At 54.8% G+C, this 17,623-nt stretch overlaps 1 protein-coding gene and 1 long non-coding RNA gene across 5 annotated transcripts; one reads left to right on the top strand and one right to left on the bottom strand.

The window, feature by feature from the left end:
- Positions 1-4,053: 4,053 nt before the first annotated feature.
- On the bottom strand, positions 4,054-7,733 carry LOC135579592 (uncharacterized). Its single transcript, XR_010473020.1, has 2 exons — positions 7,493-7,733; positions 4,054-7,320 (listed from the first exon to the last, which is right to left on the bottom strand). It is a non-coding gene; the product is annotated as an uncharacterized LOC135579592 (long non-coding RNA).
- CHST1 (carbohydrate sulfotransferase 1) lies at positions 4,062-15,985 on the top strand. Of its 4 annotated transcripts, XM_065064626.1 has the most exons (3): positions 6,099-6,747; positions 7,868-8,023; positions 13,978-15,985. In XM_065064626.1, the coding sequence occupies exon 3, from the start codon at positions 14,022-14,024 to the stop codon at positions 15,279-15,281; it is 1,260 nt and encodes a 419-aa protein (XP_064920698.1). In that variant the 5' UTR covers positions 6,099-6,747; positions 7,868-8,023; positions 13,978-14,021; the 3' UTR covers positions 15,282-15,985. The 4 variants fall into 4 exon arrangements, with proteins under 4 accessions (XP_021142863.2, XP_064920698.1, XP_064920697.1 ...); XM_021287188.2 differs by lacking the exons at positions 6,099-6,747; positions 7,868-8,023 and adding an exon at positions 4,062-6,047; XM_065064625.1 differs by lacking the exon at positions 7,868-8,023 and having other exon boundaries at positions 6,102-6,747.
- Positions 15,986-17,623: the final 1,638 nt, after the last annotated feature.

The raw sequence follows: 17,623 nt of genomic DNA, 5'->3' as shown, positions 1-17,623 counted from the left end.
TGCGTGCCAGTGGTGTGGGTCATGTCTGGTTCTGGGGTGCAGGGAGCATCACTGCCCCAGGCCCTCTGCCACAGCTCTTGCCTCTTCAGGCCAGGGCTGGGGACACAGGATCTCCTGATGCTGTGTGACCAGGCAGGCAGCCCCTTCCTGTGAGAGTACCCGCTCCCTCGTGCTCCTTTGGCAGCTGTGCCCCTCATCATGTACAGTCCTCCAAATTGTGGTAGAGGCAAAACTGTCTCAGGACGGAATTACAGCCTTCCAGCCAGATTTTCCTCTAGTCTCAGGCACTGTAAACAGGATCCAGTAGCCTCCCCATCTTCCCTGGGGACTGGCCAGTTCCTCCCAATGTCCCTCTGCTCTGAGGGGATCCCTATCAGGTCTCAACATCAGAGAAACTTAAAAACAAACAAACAAATAAAAAACAAACCCAAAATATTCTTAGTAACAATAAGAACAACCAGCACCACACAAATTTTCACACCTTGCATCCTTCTTTTTCAAAATAGGCAATTAATCTGGTCAAAACCCCAGGGTACTGGGACAGACCTGCTCCTGAGCCCAGCAGAGCCTGTTTCTCTGTGCCCAAGATCCCAGCCTTGGGCAGCTGGCAAGGAGGGGTTCTCATTTGCCGCTACTCATTTCCGCCACTGCAGAGGTTTTTAATGGAAATATTAAGTCTGATATGAATGATGGACAAGTGCAAGTATGTGTGTATGCACTGAGGTAACGGCAGAACAAGGGCTAAATGAATGGTTGTATTCATAACTGAGGATGCATTTTCAGTTAATCAATCTGAGCACCACCAAGCCCAGGTCTGATAAGCCCTGGCACAGACGCTGTGTTAGCAGAAGATATCAGAGTGCTGTTACTTTCTGCTAACCCAGCAAGAATGTACTCCAAGCAGACAGACAAGATCTATCCAAAACTAGTTCATCATTGCCCAGCAAGAGGACGCAGGAGACACAGGAAGGACCCAGTGACCAGCATGGCCTGTCCTTTGTGTCACAGAGATCCTGAAGATCCCTTGGGGACATGCATCTTGGTGTGTGTACATAGGAGAGCATGAATGAGTAAAAACAATTTGCTTAGAGATTTTGCATAATAAAGTCATCTTCCCATTCTATAACATCTTGTGATCTTGCACCGTGATTGCATGACTCCCACTTTTCAGCCACTTACAGAAGTTTATAAAATACACAATAGTATGAACTAAGAGCACCTTACCCTGGCACAGCGTGAAATGAAGGTGGCACACACAGCTGGCTCTGATGGCCCTGTTGTTTGTGATGAGATCAGAGCAACCCATGTACTTGATGGCACCAAGCAGCCCTGCGAAATTGTTTCCTGAGGATTTCCCTACCTGCCTGAGCAAGCTGGGCTGGTTGGCTGGACCAGTGGGCATGCAGCAGCACAGACTGGTCAGGGAGGTATTGCCCCAAAGATAGACTGCTGTTTAACCAGACTTTTAATCTCTATTTTCTTTTTACTGACACTTTCATAAACACTCCTTTTTCACTCCAGTGAAACATGCAGTCACTTAGTAAATAGCCACCCAACACCTCTGTAAATTCACAATATAGGAATGATTTTTTAAATTAAAAATACCAGAATCAGTGTTAAATTTACCACTGTATTTTGAACTCCCAAGAAAAAGAGACTACGAATGATAAAGGCCACATAAAAGTGTTGACTTGTGATTTATGTTTAACACCATGAAGCCTGATGTACACTTGTAGAGAAGAAAACAAAAATGCCATGATATGTGAAAGTCCAGCACAGCTTTTGATGCTGGCTTTGGGTTGACCTCACCTCAAGAGAGGTAGAAATGAGCCAGGGAGGGATGAAGGTGGCTGATGGCTGAGCAACAAGACTGGAGGAGAACAGTACTGTGTCTTGTTTATATTGTTTCCTGTGCTGTGAGCAACACAGACCCCAGGAGCTTGTAAGGTTTGACCTTTTCCTGGGAGGTTTCTCAGGAGTTACGTGGGATGCTAAGGGGGCCATCAGCCCAGGCTGGTGGAGATCATGGTGGGCTAATTGCCCATATGTGTGCTGAGCTGGGGTATGATCTCCTATGGTCGGTCCTGGGTTACTCTCTGACTTGTCGGGTCCGTGTTTCCAAACAAACATCAGTCAGACTGGAGAGACAGGCAAGAATGATGAAAAGCCCAGAAACTCCCGCTTCTTTGTAAGAGATAAAGAAGTTTAGTCTATTTAACTTCTCAGAGAGAAGGTTAAGAGATGCCTTGATCATCATCTATTAATACGTACACCAGAGAAATAGTTCAGGTAGTAGATAGCTCTTTAATCTAATAGGCAAAGGCATAATGCAATGCAGTGGCTGGAAGCCAAAACTCGACGCCTCCAGACTAGAAATAAGGGGCACGTTTCACTTACAGGCACATCAAGTTCTGGAAGAGATCACCCACAGCAGCGATGGCATCTCTCCTGAGACACAGGTGTGCTTGTGCCCCACTGATGGCTCTGACACAGGAATTACTGGGTAAAAGGCAGTAGCCTGTCACCCACAGGGGAAAGGCTGAACAGTCACAACAACTATTTGGGCCTTAGAATTGGGGATTTTACAAATGGAGAGTTGATCGTGTTTATTTCTGTAGAGAGAAGGACAATCTCCCTTCCCTGCCTGCCCTGCCTCCAGCAATTTAAAACCCAGTAACAACATAACATTGATATGGTTTTACTTTTGCCCTCATTCATTTCCTTTACATTATGTGTTATATTGACGGTTTGGAGGGAAAACTGAAAAGGAGTGAAAGGCTGGGGTAAATAAACACATCCTTGGCTACATCACCATTCCTACACACAGGGCATTTGTAAGCTCCTTGAGAGAAGGGATTATAGCATGAGCTGTTCATCACCACTTCTGAAGAACAGAAGGACATCAATTCTGAAGTCTTTTGTTAAAGCTTCTATGTGATGGCCAATAAGAGAGGACATTTTCTGAAAGTCATGCATGCCCAAAATATTCCAGGCTCTGTCCCTTAAGATCAAGGTATCCAAAAATCACTCTGTCAGAAATCACGGCTGGCACTCCTGCGGGGCTTAGGAATAATTTTGGCAACTCCACGCACCAGCCAGCTCCAACAGACTTGAGAAACTCCTCACTTGCACCCCAAAACCCTGCAAAGAGAGCCGGGGGACAGGGAGGAGGTGGCAGCAGCCCCCACTTTGGCACAGCCCTCCAGCTGCTCCCAGTCTGCTGAGACGGCCCTGCCGTAGCCAAGCCACTGCCGAGCAGCCCCCGGACAGCCAAACCAGAGCTCTGGCTCTGCCACACACCTTGCCATCTTCTGCCTGCGGGGCAGCTGCAAAGTTCTTATCGTCTCAGCTCTGAGCGGTGCTGCCTTGCAGCAGGGAAAGCCTCGGGCAGGTGGGGGGATCTCCATTGCCGCCGGAGCCAGCCAGAGCGGCACTGCAGAAAAACCGTAGCATGTAGGTGGGTTTACAAACGCTACAGTACAATCTGACACAAGCACTTAAAATGCCGTGCTTAAGCACACAAATAGTATTTTCTATTAGTCTGCCTTTAAATTTATGTGCCTTAATACATTGCTCTTTATGTTAACGGTGTTTCGCAAGATGTACAGGGGATATAACGTGGCCAGATTACTGTGAGAATCATAACTTTTCTCCTGACTGCATTTTGAGTGATTAGAACAGTAACCTTCATATCACCTTAACAGCCACATTGGTATTTTATTACATATATTCCCAAGCAGATTATGTTGTTAAGAGAGATTTTTTGAACCATAACTCAAGAGGAGAAAATACAAAGCCTTCGCAGAAATCTGTTGCTGGAGAGCATGGAAATTGGATGCTTTCAAACTGCATTTGAGCTTGGATGAAAATTTTAAAAGGTGAGCTTTTTTGACTCTCCAAGTCACCAGCAGCCTCTCCATTCTCCTGCCTAGAACCATGGAGGGAAAAAAGGATGCCTTTTAAACAAAGGCAAATTTTCTTGATGAGAGTGAGGCACAGCCCCAGCAGTCACTACCTCTGAAAAGCAAACTGACCACAAACACACACCACAGAGCCTAATTAATAGTTTAATACTCACTGGTCAGAGATACAGAGCTATAATGTGAAAACTGTCAAACCAACAGCATCTCTCTAGATTAACACTTAAAATACCAGGGAACATCCGAAAATGTGATCATGCTCAGATGAAGTTATGAGAAGCATCTGTCTGTCCTTTAGCCATGCTTTTATTCCTCATTTTTTTCATCATTCTCTCAAAATTCTTTCCTTTGTATGAGATAGCCTCTACAGCCATATCACTTTGCCTGCCCCTGGTTCAGCATCACCATTTTAAGCCCAGGTGTTGTGTAAACACTCGATGCACATTGCTGATGTTTGGAGGTTCTCCAGGCACCCGTGCCAGTCCCACAAGCAGGGGGACAACCCTCAACACCAGGAAGTATGTGTCCAGTCACCCTGTGATTGCTCCAAGTTGTGGGGCACACCAACTGGGTGCCCACTCCCAGTTCCTCTCCACCGCTCGCTGGAGGTGCCAAGCAAGTTTGAGGCACACACCACGGGCACCCCGAGCTGCTGGAGGCCTGTGTGCTGCATGGGGGTGGCACTCAGGGCTATTGTACAGGTGCTACGAGTCCGTAGGTACAAGGTCAGTTGTGCCACAGCAGATGAATCAGCAGCTCGTGTCTGTGGAAAGGAATGACTTGAGCAGGCACATCACCTGAGGAACACCAGTGACAGAAATCCCAGGACCTCCAGTGTGTTTCCAGCAGCTCCAGGAAGAACTTAGGACAGTCAGGAATCTCAGCCCTTGTCCTTTGTCTGGCGCAGGAAAACAAGCACGAGAAAGAGTGGCTTCAGCGCTTTCTCACTCAAAACAGGATACACCAGTGCACTAGCACTGTATACCGAATGCGATGATGGGGAGCTGTTGCTATGGTGAGGGAAATAATATTTAAGCACCAACTGTTTATAAATATAAAATCCCTACAAAGTTTCCTAAAATTAGATTAAGGGGGCTAGAGCTGTCAGGATATTGTAAAAGGCTTGAGAAATACCAGTATTTTTGGACACACAAGATCTGGATACTCCTAAAACAGCAAATGCAAGTCCAAAATGCTAAACATCAAAAGTGATGACTATGCTGTTGTGCTTCCCGAGGTTTAAAGGCAACGTCATAGCCCTCGACTCTCTGTCACAGCCGGGCAGGCCTCTGTGAACAGAGGCAATACCAGCATTCCCAGGGATTTATTTTCCTCTTTCGACACAATTGCAGCACAGAGACCTGAGCTCCGCTGTTCCTTGTAGCCCACTCACTGCCAAGTGGGGTCGTTCCGAGCTGCTGACTGACATGCTGGTACTGTGACCCTGCAGTTACACTTTGTGAATCTTGGAGTCAGAGGTGAAGATTTGGAAATCCCTGAGCTGGGGAGGCAGCTCCTTGCAGAGCTCAGGAGGTTGTCAGGACCTGGGTGCTGCTCATACCAATGTAAGAAAACTGCTGTGATGCCTTATAATGTCCGGGCAGCACCAAACATGCACAAAGTAAAATGGGGATATAAAAAATTAATATCTGTTGTAGCGTCTCCAGAACCATAAGCTGGCTCTTGTTGGCAGCTGTCATATCAGTAGAAGTGCAGTTAAAGTGATAAAAACTCAGCCTAGTTGGCAAGCGCCTGACAAAAACGAAACATTACAAGTTGCCAAAAGTAAATGTCCAACCCATTTCAAAGGGTTGAACAGAAGCAGAAACCAGGAGGAATGTGGCTATCAGACAGCAGCCACCTCAACATCCCTGATGGTCTCCCGTGTGTCATTTCCTCTGCCCCAGGTAGTCAGTCCTCTTCCCGCCTCTTCTGTTAGCATTCCTGCCCCGCCGGGCTTGGTTTTGGTCCCTGCCCGTGGCAGTGAGCCCTGGCCACGGCGGCGCGGGGAGGATTCCTGGCGCTGAAGAACTAGTCCCCATGACAGTGTGTTTTCTGACGAGCAAAGGCCACCGGCAAATGAGCGAACGAATGCACACTGCTACCAAATCCGGCTGGGTCGCCAGGGTGAGGGGGGCTCTGGTTGCGCCCCAGCACCGGGGCGTGAGGAGGGTGGGAGGCACCCGCCGCCCGCATCAGCCCCCGTCTGCGGGGTGGCCTGACCCGGTCCCCGGGGATCCCCGCGCCACCCGCCAACACCCAGCGTGGGGACGACTCGTCTTCCGCGGGGAGCCCCATCGGGTCTTCACCCCGCCACGGGAGGGTCTCTGCCCGCTCCGGCTGGGCCGCCTTGGAGAGAAAAAAAGGGCCAGGGAGAGTTTCCTGCCCGGCAAATCCTGCCCAGCGTCCGGGCAGCGCGGGCGGCGCGAAGTGGTGCGGGCAGCGCGGGGCGGGGGCAGCGCGGGGCGGTGCGGTGCGGAGCCTCTGCCTGTGCGCGCTGCCGGGCGGTCCGGAGGAGGGAGGGAGGGGAAGCGGGTGCAGCCCCCTCCCCTGCCCGCCCTCCCCTGCCCGCCGGCGCGGCGCGGAGTGGAGTGGAGCGGAGCGGAGGGGCGTGGAGAGGCGGCCGCGCGCGGGGCTGCCCGCGCGGGCAGGGCAGGCAGGGCAGGGCGGGCAGCGCGCGGCCGCCGGCAGGGATGAGCCCCCGCGGCGCGGCCCGCTGAGCGCCGCCGGCAGCCGCCCCCGGGCCCGGCTCGGCGTCCCCCGCCCCAGGAGCCGCGGCGGGGCCCGCCGGGGATGCGGGGGGAAGCCCACCGCGGCGCTCTGCCAGGTAAGGGGCGCTGGGGTGGGGTGGGTTGGCGCGGCGCGGGTCGGCGGGGGTGGCCGGGGGTGGCGGACCGGGGCTCTCCCGTAACCCTTTACGCGCCACCAACTTTCCAGGGCAGCGAGGCATCACCCGCGGCGGCGGGAGGGACTTTTCCCCGCTGCTCCCGGCGGCTGTGCGGCGAGACCCCGTCCCGCGCTGCCAGCGCCCGGCAAGCCGCGGCCGCGGCTGCCTTAGCGGCGGTCGGCAGCTCTGGCTCCCGAGAGCCGCGGGAAAAAGGAGCTGTGGCGAAACTTGGGCTGTTGTTGGGCGAGAAGCTGCCGCCTGGAACAAGTCAGTAGGTCCCCGGTGGCACAGGGGAGGCCAGCTGCCCTGCCCGGTCGTTGTGAGCCGCGCCAGCTGGCAGACCAAATGCCCCAGCATTTGCTGTCAGACCTTAAAGTGGTCTGATAAACCTGCCATGAGGACGCAGGCTGGCGAGAAGAGCTCGCAGAGCGGGGTTGAAGCACGCCATAGCATGGAGCAGTCTTACAGGAAAGCTGCGCGGTTCGAGGTTTGGGCTCCTGATGCAGCCGTACCCTGGGTACATTGCAAAGAGAGTATTTTGAGGTGGTGAATGAGTGCGTTCATCCAAAAAGAGCCTTCTAGCTCCTGCCAGGAGAGCGCTCTGGGAGGGAGCAAGCATGCACAAACAGGCTGGTGGATGGCTTTGGGGAAGGTGGGGAGCACAAAAAAATTGTATCGGGCTTACCCAGGCATTCGCATCTTTGGGAGGAGACAGATGCAGTTCAGCAGATAAAGAGGCACAGGTGGATGTTGCGATAAGAAAACTCCGGGGCTGGCTGGGGTTTGTTGTTACTTCACAGTGATTAATAACTCAAAATGTGTATGCAGATTACCAGTAGGGAAAAACTGAAATACCCGTTGAGGACTCAGTGATGATTTAAGTGCATGTCAAAGTGGGCAGTAATCTCTTGGTGGCAAAGGATCTCTGGGATGGGCAGAGACAGGGAAGTGGGGGGCATGCCAAGAGTGGCTTTGAGCACTGGGGTGCTGTGCCTTATCATTAAAAAAGTGCCCCAGGAGGTGATGCATGTGAGAGCAGAGCGAATTTTGGTCTTTACAGGCATGAAGCACCTCCACTCTGCGTATGGTGCTCACCCGAGGAAGGTGGCGGACATGAGTTCCCAGCTGGCACTTGAAGCTGTCACCTTAGAGAAGCTCTAGTGCTGTAAGGCTGAAGAGGAGGCAAGACTGAATGCCCACCCCATCAGGATTTTATGTTAGTGGGCCTTGTTGGGGGGGAGGCTTGGGGACAGAGACCAGCCCTGCTCACACAGCTGTTGCGGTACCCAAAATCAGGTAGCACCTTTGGGAAGGGAGGCTGCTTGGTGCCGCATTTCTCAGCGGTACCCCTTTCCCCTGGGGAGCGGTGGGGTGCAGCCTGCTTGTGCCCAGGGTGGCTGGGCCACAGGCGTGCTCAGTGCTTGCCTGGATTCGCAGAACTACCAGCATGACTAAGCCACTGCGACCGAGTGGGATGCTCTCGTTAAACCCTGTCAGGAGCCCGTCTTCCCTGCCTCAGTGACCACAACACGTTGTTTTATGAGATAAACTCTTTGCTCAGTGGGAGAATGCTGTGAAGCAGCAGAGCCTGTGCCAGTGGGTCCCTGGCCGAGAGTTGTTTTGCAACCCTGTGACTTAATTTCTGTGCCTGGGTGGCGAGGCTGGGGGGAGCGGGGCCGCAGGAGCCAGGCTGGCTAGGCAGGGAGGCACTGTGGGGTGCTGGCTGCTGCTCCCCCTCCCTGACCAGCCCTCCAAGCTGCTCTACCCTGGGCAGGGCACCCAGGGGTGTTGCTTGCCGGGCAGGGGACAGGGGCACAGGGCTGAGCAGCTGCCGAAGTAGGTGTTGTGAACCCTGTAGGTGACTATGCATGCGTGGGTCTCCCTCCCTGGGGGTGATGGGTTGTCTGTGATGAGGCACGTTTTGGAATGTGCCCCCCAGTGAGCATGCTGCAGCCATGCCTTCCAATTGTTGCAGCCACACTTGTGTCAGGAGAGAGCTTTTTTGGCTTGTAACTTCTGGCGTGGGCTTCACCTCACGCGGGTGTGCGTGCGTGCCCCTCTGCACTGGGGTGGCCATGCCCAAGCACGGGGGGACAGGCAGTTCTGCCCTGTCTCTACACTCACCCACCCTTCTTCCTCCTACTGAAACCCTGGCACCTCCCAGTTGTTCGCTGCTCACAGTTGTGTTTTCCAGCCAGTCCCAAAGTCCTGAGTCACTCTGCCGTTTCCATGGAAACGGCCTTGCTGACAGGAATGGGTTTTGGGGGTAGAGGGTGCCGGTAGCTGGACCGGGATCCAGCAGGCCCCAGGGAGGGCTTGCGGGGCGCAGGCGCTTCTCCAGTTCATTGCCCTGGTGCTGGGGCTTGTGCCGGGGTTGGAGCAGGCACCTGCTTTGCACCTTCTTCCACTCCCTTTTCCTTTCCCCTGCCACCGGGAAGTGCAGAGGGGTTTCCCTGGCGGGGGTGAGGGAGCCAGGGTGAGCCCAGCTGGGCCAAGGGCACAACTTCTGGGGAGCTGTTGGGAGAGAGGGAAGCCTGGAAGGCAGCTGAAAAGAGCAGGTTTTTCTGACTGCCGTGTGAGAAAGCCTTGGAAACAGCAATGACAGCATCAGCTCCTGTAAGGTCTCCTGCCATCACCCCCAAGTTTTTTGAACACAGCCACCTGCAGGGAGCAGCAAGGGAACCTGCAAGGAAGCTTGGGGCAGGAGGCAGGGCAGCTGTGTTGCTGTGGGTGCCCCCCCTGCCAAGAGAACAAGCTTTGGCTGGTCCAGGGCACTGCTCTCTGTAGCACCTGGCAGCTTTTGGAGAGGAGAAGATGCGCGGGTCGCACCGCTCCCTGCAGCAGCCCCGCGAGTCCAGCCTGCTTGGCAGCACCTGAGCACAGGCACCAGTGTAGCCTCTGGCACCATGGTCCTGCTGCACTGTCTAAAAGCAGGTCATTCACATCAAACCTGGGAAGACCATCCCCAAAGTAGGAGTCGACCGCTCAGCATTGCCTCCCAGGCCTGCGCTGCGGCTGGCCAGCCGCGCTCGCTGCTCCCCGCGCCGGTGACTCACAGATGCCTTTCAGCTTAATTCATTGCCTCCGATCTCCCCAGCGCTCCTGGGCTGCCTTGCTGGCTTCTCGCCTGCTCATCCTCCCTAGAGCAGCGCTGGGAGTCAGGGGAGGAGAAGGAGTAGGAGGAAGGCAGGTGGTTACGCACCGCTGCCATTTCGTGGGTGTGTGTGGTGGGGGGGTTGCACTGCCTGCGGCCATCCTCTCCTCTCCTCTGGGCTTGAGGCTGCGTGAAGCAGGGCAGGGGAGAGGAAAGGCTCAGCACTTTCCTCTTCCCACAGACAATGCTCCTGTCCCCCTGACAGGCACTGGCAGCCTCCTGCAGGGCTTGGAGCCAGTTGCCAGATGCCGTGCATCCCTTGTGGACAGCCTGGTCCTGATTCGACTGCAGGCAGCCGGACAGAACTGCCGGCAAACAGTGGAGTGCAGTCTGGCATGCTGTGACCAGAGCGGGGTTAAGGTCAGGGAAGGAGCAGCGGTGACCCCAGCACAGTGCAAACAGGAGCCCATGTGCCCTCTCACAGGGCCGTTGCAGTACCAGCAGTGCTGGGGGCTGGAAGGTACGAGTGACCCCCACCCGAGCTCTCCTTCTTGTAGCCCCAGCTGCCTGGAGGGACCTACCAGACTCAGTTCCCGCCCTTGGGCCGCATTTGCTCATCATCCTTGGTGGAGCTGAGCTAGAGACAGAGCAGAGGGAGATTTCGGCTGGGAACAGTTTATAGCATGGAAACATCTGTGAGTCCAGCGTTTTGGATAACTCCCATGGCCACAGTATCTCACAGTCTAGGGCTGAGTAGCCAAACGAGTCTCTGCCTCACATAGGAGTCTAAGCCCCACGTGGGGCTTGTTGCTGTTCTGGACTGCTGGCCCCAGTATCGGTGCCTGAAGGGGAAGAGGTCAATTTAAGAAAAAGGTCCCCTGTGGCAAGGATGGGAGAGCAAGTGGCTGTCCATTACACCTGTATGTAGGAGACATCCTTCTGCAGTGTGATGGCTGCAGCTACTGCTTGGTGAGGCTGCCCCAAGTTGTGTGGTGCCACTGGCAGCTCCTCCTTGGCAGGTGTTTCACACCAGCCCGGCTGTGTCCAACAGCTGAGCGAGGGTGGGTGTGAGGGGAAGCGATCCTCAGCCATGCTGGCAGCTCCTGGGCACCAGGCACTTGTGCTGCCCCAGGAACACCGTGAGGGCACCCTGCTGCCGGTCACTGCTGCCCCTGGAGCCCGGGCCTGGGCTGGGCTGGGCTGGGCTGGAACTGCAGCCCCTTGGGACAGGCAGCAATGGGAGGAGGCAGGAGAGCCAGCGGGGGGCTGAGAGGAGGCTCTGTCTGGCTTTAAAGGCCACAAACGAGACCTCAGGGAGAGAAGTCGTCTCCAAAAACCTGCCCTTCCCTGGCTGTGGCTCAGTAGGCAGGCAGGGCACACGCGGAAGGTGATGAGGAGCAGACGAGGCTGAGACTGTGCTGTGTTTTCACACCTGCTCTCTCAAGGAGGTGAATCAATGCCCTGTTCCTTCTTCTCCACAGCTTGGTGTGGGTGGGCGGTGAACCTGAAATGCTCACAGTCAGCGATCCGGCAGGAATTGGGACCAAGGAGGCACCTGGGCTCTGGTTGTCTTTTGCAGGGGAGCCAGCAGCGGGTTTCTGCCACATCCCAGGACAAGCTGAGTGGCGTCTGCTCCAGCATCCCTCAGCAGCACAGCAAGGAATAGAAGCTGGGGTTGTGTGTGAAGGATGCAGTGTGGCTGGCCATCACTAGAGAGCAGGAAAGCGTTCCCACTCCAGCTTCCACCTAGGCAGAATACGGAAGCCACCTGGGCCAGGAGATGACAGTGGGGACCCTCCTATCCTGTCCTGATTTAGCACACCTGGAAAAACACTTTATCCAAGGGATGGAAGATCCCATGTGGACACTAGGGCCGGTCTCCCCTCTGCAGGGTGGGTAACCCCAAACCAGGAGCAGCAATAGCCAAGTGTCTGTAGCTTCGGTCCCTCAGACACATGTCACACCCCTGACAGGCAGCCCAGGGGAAAGCATCCCTTATTGCCCAGGAGAAAACAACCCTTATTCAAAGCATTGTTATGGATCTAAAGCACGGCTCTCAGTGCACAGACATGGTGATGGCTGGCAGGGAGTTGCCTGCAGTAGCTGTGCTGGAGCCCCTGTATTGGGGTCCTGCTCTAAATTCCTGCTCTTGGCAAGAGGTCTCTGGAGCTGTTAGTTCCCACCTGCACAAAGCAGCTGGAGCAACTGGTAAACAATAAAAATAATAATTAAAAAAAAGAAAGGAAGGAAGTTTTCAACTCACGTGCAGGTCTGAGCAGCCTTCCTGGCATCCCTCACTGGGTGCCAGGGTCTCTCTGAGGAGCGGGGCGTGTTGAGGAGACAGGAACAGCATGCTGTGCCAGCTGCCGTGGGCTCTGCAGGGAATGTGCACCGGGAACATTGTGCTGTCCCAGGCCCATCAGGGATTTTAGTGTGCTCTGGGCTTGAACAGGCCCAGAGTGTGCTGAAATCCATGGCTGGCCCACCGCTCTCCCTTGGAGACTTCAGCTCAGCAGTGACAGCAGCAGCTCCAACAGTCCCAGTGGCCGGGGACAAGGAGCTCACCACCAGCTCAGAGCTGTCTCGGCACTCTCCCTGGGGATACACAGGGAGAGTGAAAGGAGGGGTGGGGAAGGGGAAGCAACAGTAGTGATGGTGCTATGGGAAGGGCTCTGCTGGGTGGAGAGCAGAGATATTTGGGTCTGTCCCCTTGGTTTTGCCTGAGGAGGACGGTGGGTGGGTAGCTACAGAGGCACATGCACAGGTGAACATACCACACTGGAGAGGACACACATAGAAGGAAGATGGGCAAGAGAAAGTGGATGCAAAGGAGCTTCAAAGCTGTTGTTAATACTGGGGCATCTCCCCTGCACAGGGCTTTTGGCTTGTTTGGGGTTCGTGGAATGAGTCTGCTGTCTCCTTCCCTCTAGCCCCGCTGGCCTCAGGGAGTGATAGCACATGGATGTGAAGCCCTGTGCTTTGGAGAGCGGCAGGGCAGTCTGTGAATGTTATTTGGTCAGTGAAGAGGGGGAAAATGTTAGAGCACCATCACAGTTACATTCCAAGCAATGCCACAGCTCCCCAGGTGTGGCAGGGGCGCTCCTCACCTCACTGTCTGTGAACATTCCATCCAAGGCTCAGCTCTCCCTACCCTTGCCCACATGTAGGCAGCAGCAACTACTAAACAACCACTAAAGTTGGCCAGGACAACTGCAGCCCTGTTCTTCCCTGCACCTGCCTCTGGAGGCTGCTTCACTGTTGCCAGTAGAGAATGGAGGGGATGCAGTTTTTCATGCTTCCTCCATTGAAGTATTGCTTTCCCCATCCTCTGGTGCTAAGAATAGGATGGGGTTCTGAATCCCAGAGATGAGCAGGATCTGGCCAGCACCATGAGCTCAGTGCTGGGGCCACGTTGGGCTGGCAGCTGGGACACAGCTCTGGCTGCTGCTCATCCCCAGAGGCTGACAGGCTGAGCTGACCTGCCTATTGCACCTCTAAGCAAAGAGGTTTGCAGCTCCAGCAGAGCCATTGCCCCTTTCCAAAGCAGGAGGTTGTTGGCCTGGATGGGCCATACCTTCCCCTGCCAGATGGACAGGAAGAATGGAGGTGGTGCTTGACACCATCCCATGCCCTATTGCTGCCATGGCTCCTGCACTGAGTGTTGAAGACACTGGCTGATGGGTGACAAGTGACTCACAGGGCAGCTTGGGGTGGAGGGTTCACAGAAGCCGGGTGGAGGCACATAGATGGTGTGGCCACCAGGCTTTAACAGCCCCCAGCCTGACTGCAGAGTATAGGGTGAGCTGTGTGGAATCAGATTTGTGTACATTCCCAGCCTGGAAGGAAGCAGTCCCTGGGGCTGAAGTCCTGGCTGGAAGAGTCTCTGCAGGCTTGCCAGCCTCTGCCTGGTCTTCCTCTCCTTTGAAATGGGGCTCTGTGGTGCGTGACTGGGGTCCACATGGTTATGGCTGATGTATAAGCGTTAGGAGGGTGTTTGCTGGTACCCCCAGCAGCTGGATATTTGGGTCGTCCTTGGCAGTCCTCGCTCAATCCATGACTTCTCTGTTGGGTTGCAGACACCGAGACGACCTGTGAAGAAGCTCCATGAAGGTGATCAGCCATGCAATGTTCCTGGAAGGCTGTCCTCCTACTAGCCTTGGCATCCATTGCTATCCAGTACACAGCAATCCGGACCTTCACTGCCAAGTCCTTCCACAGCTGCCCCATTCCCAACCCCGTGAACTGCAGCCTCAGCCAGGACATAGATGTGGCTGACAGGCTGTGTGACGAGAGCCCCACTTTAGCGTATAACCTCTCCAGGAAGACACATGTCCTCATCCTCGCCACCACCCGCAGTGGTTCCTCGTTTGTTGGGCAGCTCTTTAACCAGCACTTTGATGTCTTTTATTTATTCGAGCCCCTCTACCACGTCCAGTACACCCTGATCCCAAAGCTGACCCAGAGCAAGAGCACGACGGACAGGCGGGTCATGCTTGGGGCCAGCCGAGACCTGCTGAGGAGCCTGTACGACTGCGACCTCTACTTCTTGGAGAACTACATCAAGCCCCAGCCCGTCAATCACACCACCGACCGCCTCTTCCGCAGGGGAGCCAGCAAGGCCCTTTGCTCGCCGCCCGTCTGCGAGTCCCTGGGAGCTGTCGATCTCCACCTGGAGGAGGGAGACTGTGTGAAGAAGTGCGGTACCTTGAACCTGACACTGGCCACCGAGTCCTGCAGAGAGCACGGGCACGTGGCCATCAAAACCGTGCGGGTGCCTGAGGTCAGCGACCTCCGGGCCCTGGTGGAAGACCCGCGGCTGAACCTGAAGGTCATCCAGCTGGTGAGGGACCCTCGGGGGATCCTGGCGTCCCGGAGCGAGACTTTCCGGGACACCTACCGTCTGTGGAGGATCTGGGACGGCACTGGCAGAAAGCCGTACAACCTCGATGTGACCCAGCTCACCACAGTGTGCGAGGACTTCTGGAACTCCGTGTCCACCGGCCTCAACCGACCACCGTGGCTCAAGGGCAAATACATGCTGGTGCGGTACGAAGACCTGGCCAGGAACCCCATGAAAAAGACCGAGGAGATCTACGATTTCCTGGGCATCCCCATGGACAGCAACGTTGAGCGCTGGATACAGAACAACACCCGAGGAGACAGGTCCTCCTCCAAACACAAGTACGGGACAGTGCGCAACTCAGCGGCGACGGCGGAGAAGTGGCGGTTCCGTCTGTCCTACGAGATCGTGGCGTTCACCCAGCACGCCTGCCAGCAGGTGCTGGCACAGCTCGGCTACAAAACCGCTGGCTCTGAGGAGGAGCTGAAGAACCTCTCCATCAGCCTGGTGGAGGAGAGAGACTTCCTGCCCTTCTCCTAAGGCAGCCCCGGGGGGGCCGGTTTTGATACGGACAGTTTCTAACTGTTGCCTTATTTTATTTTCTTTTGTTTTGTTTCCCCCCCTCTTTCTCTCTCTCGTCTTCTTTTCTTCAAAATTTGCACTAAACCGTGAGCGGGAATCTCAGCAGCTGAGTCCAGGGGAAGCAATTGCTGCCCCCAATACGTTTCGGACGCAAGAGGAATTGGGTCTCTCCAAGCAAGAGTTGGAACTGTGGATGGGTAACAATGTTTACAAAACACATAAAATGTATAAAGCAACCTTCAAGCTTTCCAAACCGAAGGGTACCTGGGGTACTGCACTTTGCACTGTTTACTTTTACAATGTAAGAGGTAAATATAAATATAATTTATGAATGGTGTTGTCCCCTCCAGAGTAACTCCCCTTGCCCCTGATGAGCAGGTTAGACTGGAAGCTGAATGTGGAACAACCTCCTGGTTTTTGATCTCAGTGCAACATGTCTGTTTGTTTAAGTCCTGTTATTGGCCTGGGCAGTGGGTCAGCTGCTTGTATGTGGCTGTTTGGTAACACCCGTGATGTTTCTTTGTGCCAAAAACCCACAAAAGAAAAAAAAGTGAAAAAAAAAAAAAAAGTGGTTGGGTGATTTGGTAAAAGCCCAACACATTTAACACTTATTTCTGTGTTTTCTGTAAATAAAAGTGCAATAAAACTGACCTGGGGGTGAACTGAAAGACCTCAGTGACTAAACTGGGGTGGAAGTGCCAACAGGTGGAGAGCAGCATTTCCTGCCCTGCCCGGCTCCTGTGGGGCTGGGAGCGGGGGGGCAAGGCGAGGGGTGCTGCCCCGAGCCTCGTGGCAGCAGCCACCTCCTCGGGCATGTGCATGTTTCGTCTGAAGTGTGTCAAAATGCAAGTAGTTAAGCCAAAATAGAGAACCTGTGGTTATTTACAGACTTGAGAGCACGCTGGTCTGTGTGGGGACACAGGACTTGCTGAAGTGCCTGGTGGTACTGGCATGGTGAGCCCAGCCCTATGGGGCTGCCCCACACCGCCCCCACCACCATGTCTGACGCTGCTCATGCCAGAGCTGGCATGCCCTGCATGGAGGACCAGAGAAAAGTGCTTGAGTTCAGGTCATAAAACTGCCCGAATGAGAGCGAGCAGGCGAGATGATGGTCCTGGCAATGCACCAGTTGTTCTTCGCGAGCTGCCCACTGCCTGCGGAGGCAGAGCCTCCCGCACAGGGCACCTTGGCAGGGCAGGAGCAATGCTGCACCACAGCAGTGTGCCCAGAGCCCAACACAGGACCTTGCCGGTCTGGTTGATCTCTGGCTGCTGGAACAGCCGACCAGGTCCTCCAAGTCCTCCAAACAGCCCAGCCCTTGCGGCACGTCCCGCAGACAATGGGCAGCTGCAGATAGAAAGACACAGGGGCCAGTCCCCAGGGGCCAGAGGGCAGCAATGCCCCAGCATTTCCCGGCTCAGTTGCTCCTGGAGCCAGGCAGGATGGGGACTCAGAGAGATGTGACCACAGCTGGTCACTCCCAGCGCTGGAGCCACTCCTGGCACAGGAGTGTTTGAGCCACCCGCAGCCCACCTACGTGGTGAGGTCTCCTCTTTGAAGGTCTCTTCCACAGCCTGCTGCCCACCAGTTTCCAGCCCAAGATATTATTTGGGAGAGGGTGAGACTGGGTGCTGCAGTTGCATGCAGGGAGCTGGGACCTGCTGGCTGTCCACCCACCACGTGGGTGAAGCAGAGGAAAGCTTTAACTATAGGTGATTTTCCCACATCATTTTTCCCCTTTAAAGAGCTCTGGAGGGGCTGCTTTTTAGTGCCGTTTTGCAAACTGGCTTAACACGGCAAACCTGCTCCAGCTGTGCTGTGGAAAAGGCGAGCAGAGGTGATGCATCCGATAGCCTCTCCTCAGGGCTCACAGCTGGAGCACCTTTAACTCAGCTACACTGTCTGCAAGATGACATGGCTGGCTCCAGCCCCACGAGGAGAAATGGGGTGACAACATGCACGTGTTGTGGGATAGGCACTTCCTCCATCTGCCTCCCCACACCAGGAGAACACCCCCACCCCAGGCACCTTCACTCATGGGCAGGAGCACCATGGATAGGAGCACCAGCCGCTATCCTGGGTGAGGATGGAGGAGCTGGGCACATGGCAGTGGTGGCCACAGCCAGCCTCATCCATGCTGCTCTTACTGAGCAGCTGGCAGCAAAGCATCAACCAAATAAATGGCTTGATTGCCCCATTATTAGTTACCAAATTAATCCTTTTTTCAGCACTTAACAAATGCCAGGCTGCTGGCTCCTGGCCTGGCCCCAGGAAAAGGAACACCGTGTCTGGGACCGGAT

Source organism: Columba livia, chromosome 5 (assembly GCF_036013475.1).
Source record: "Columba livia isolate bColLiv1 breed racing homer chromosome 5, bColLiv1.pat.W.v2, whole genome shotgun sequence".
In the NCBI taxonomy this organism is placed as follows: domain Eukaryota; kingdom Metazoa; phylum Chordata; class Aves; order Columbiformes; family Columbidae; genus Columba; species Columba livia.
This window is presented reverse-complemented; position numbering and strand designations above follow the sequence as displayed.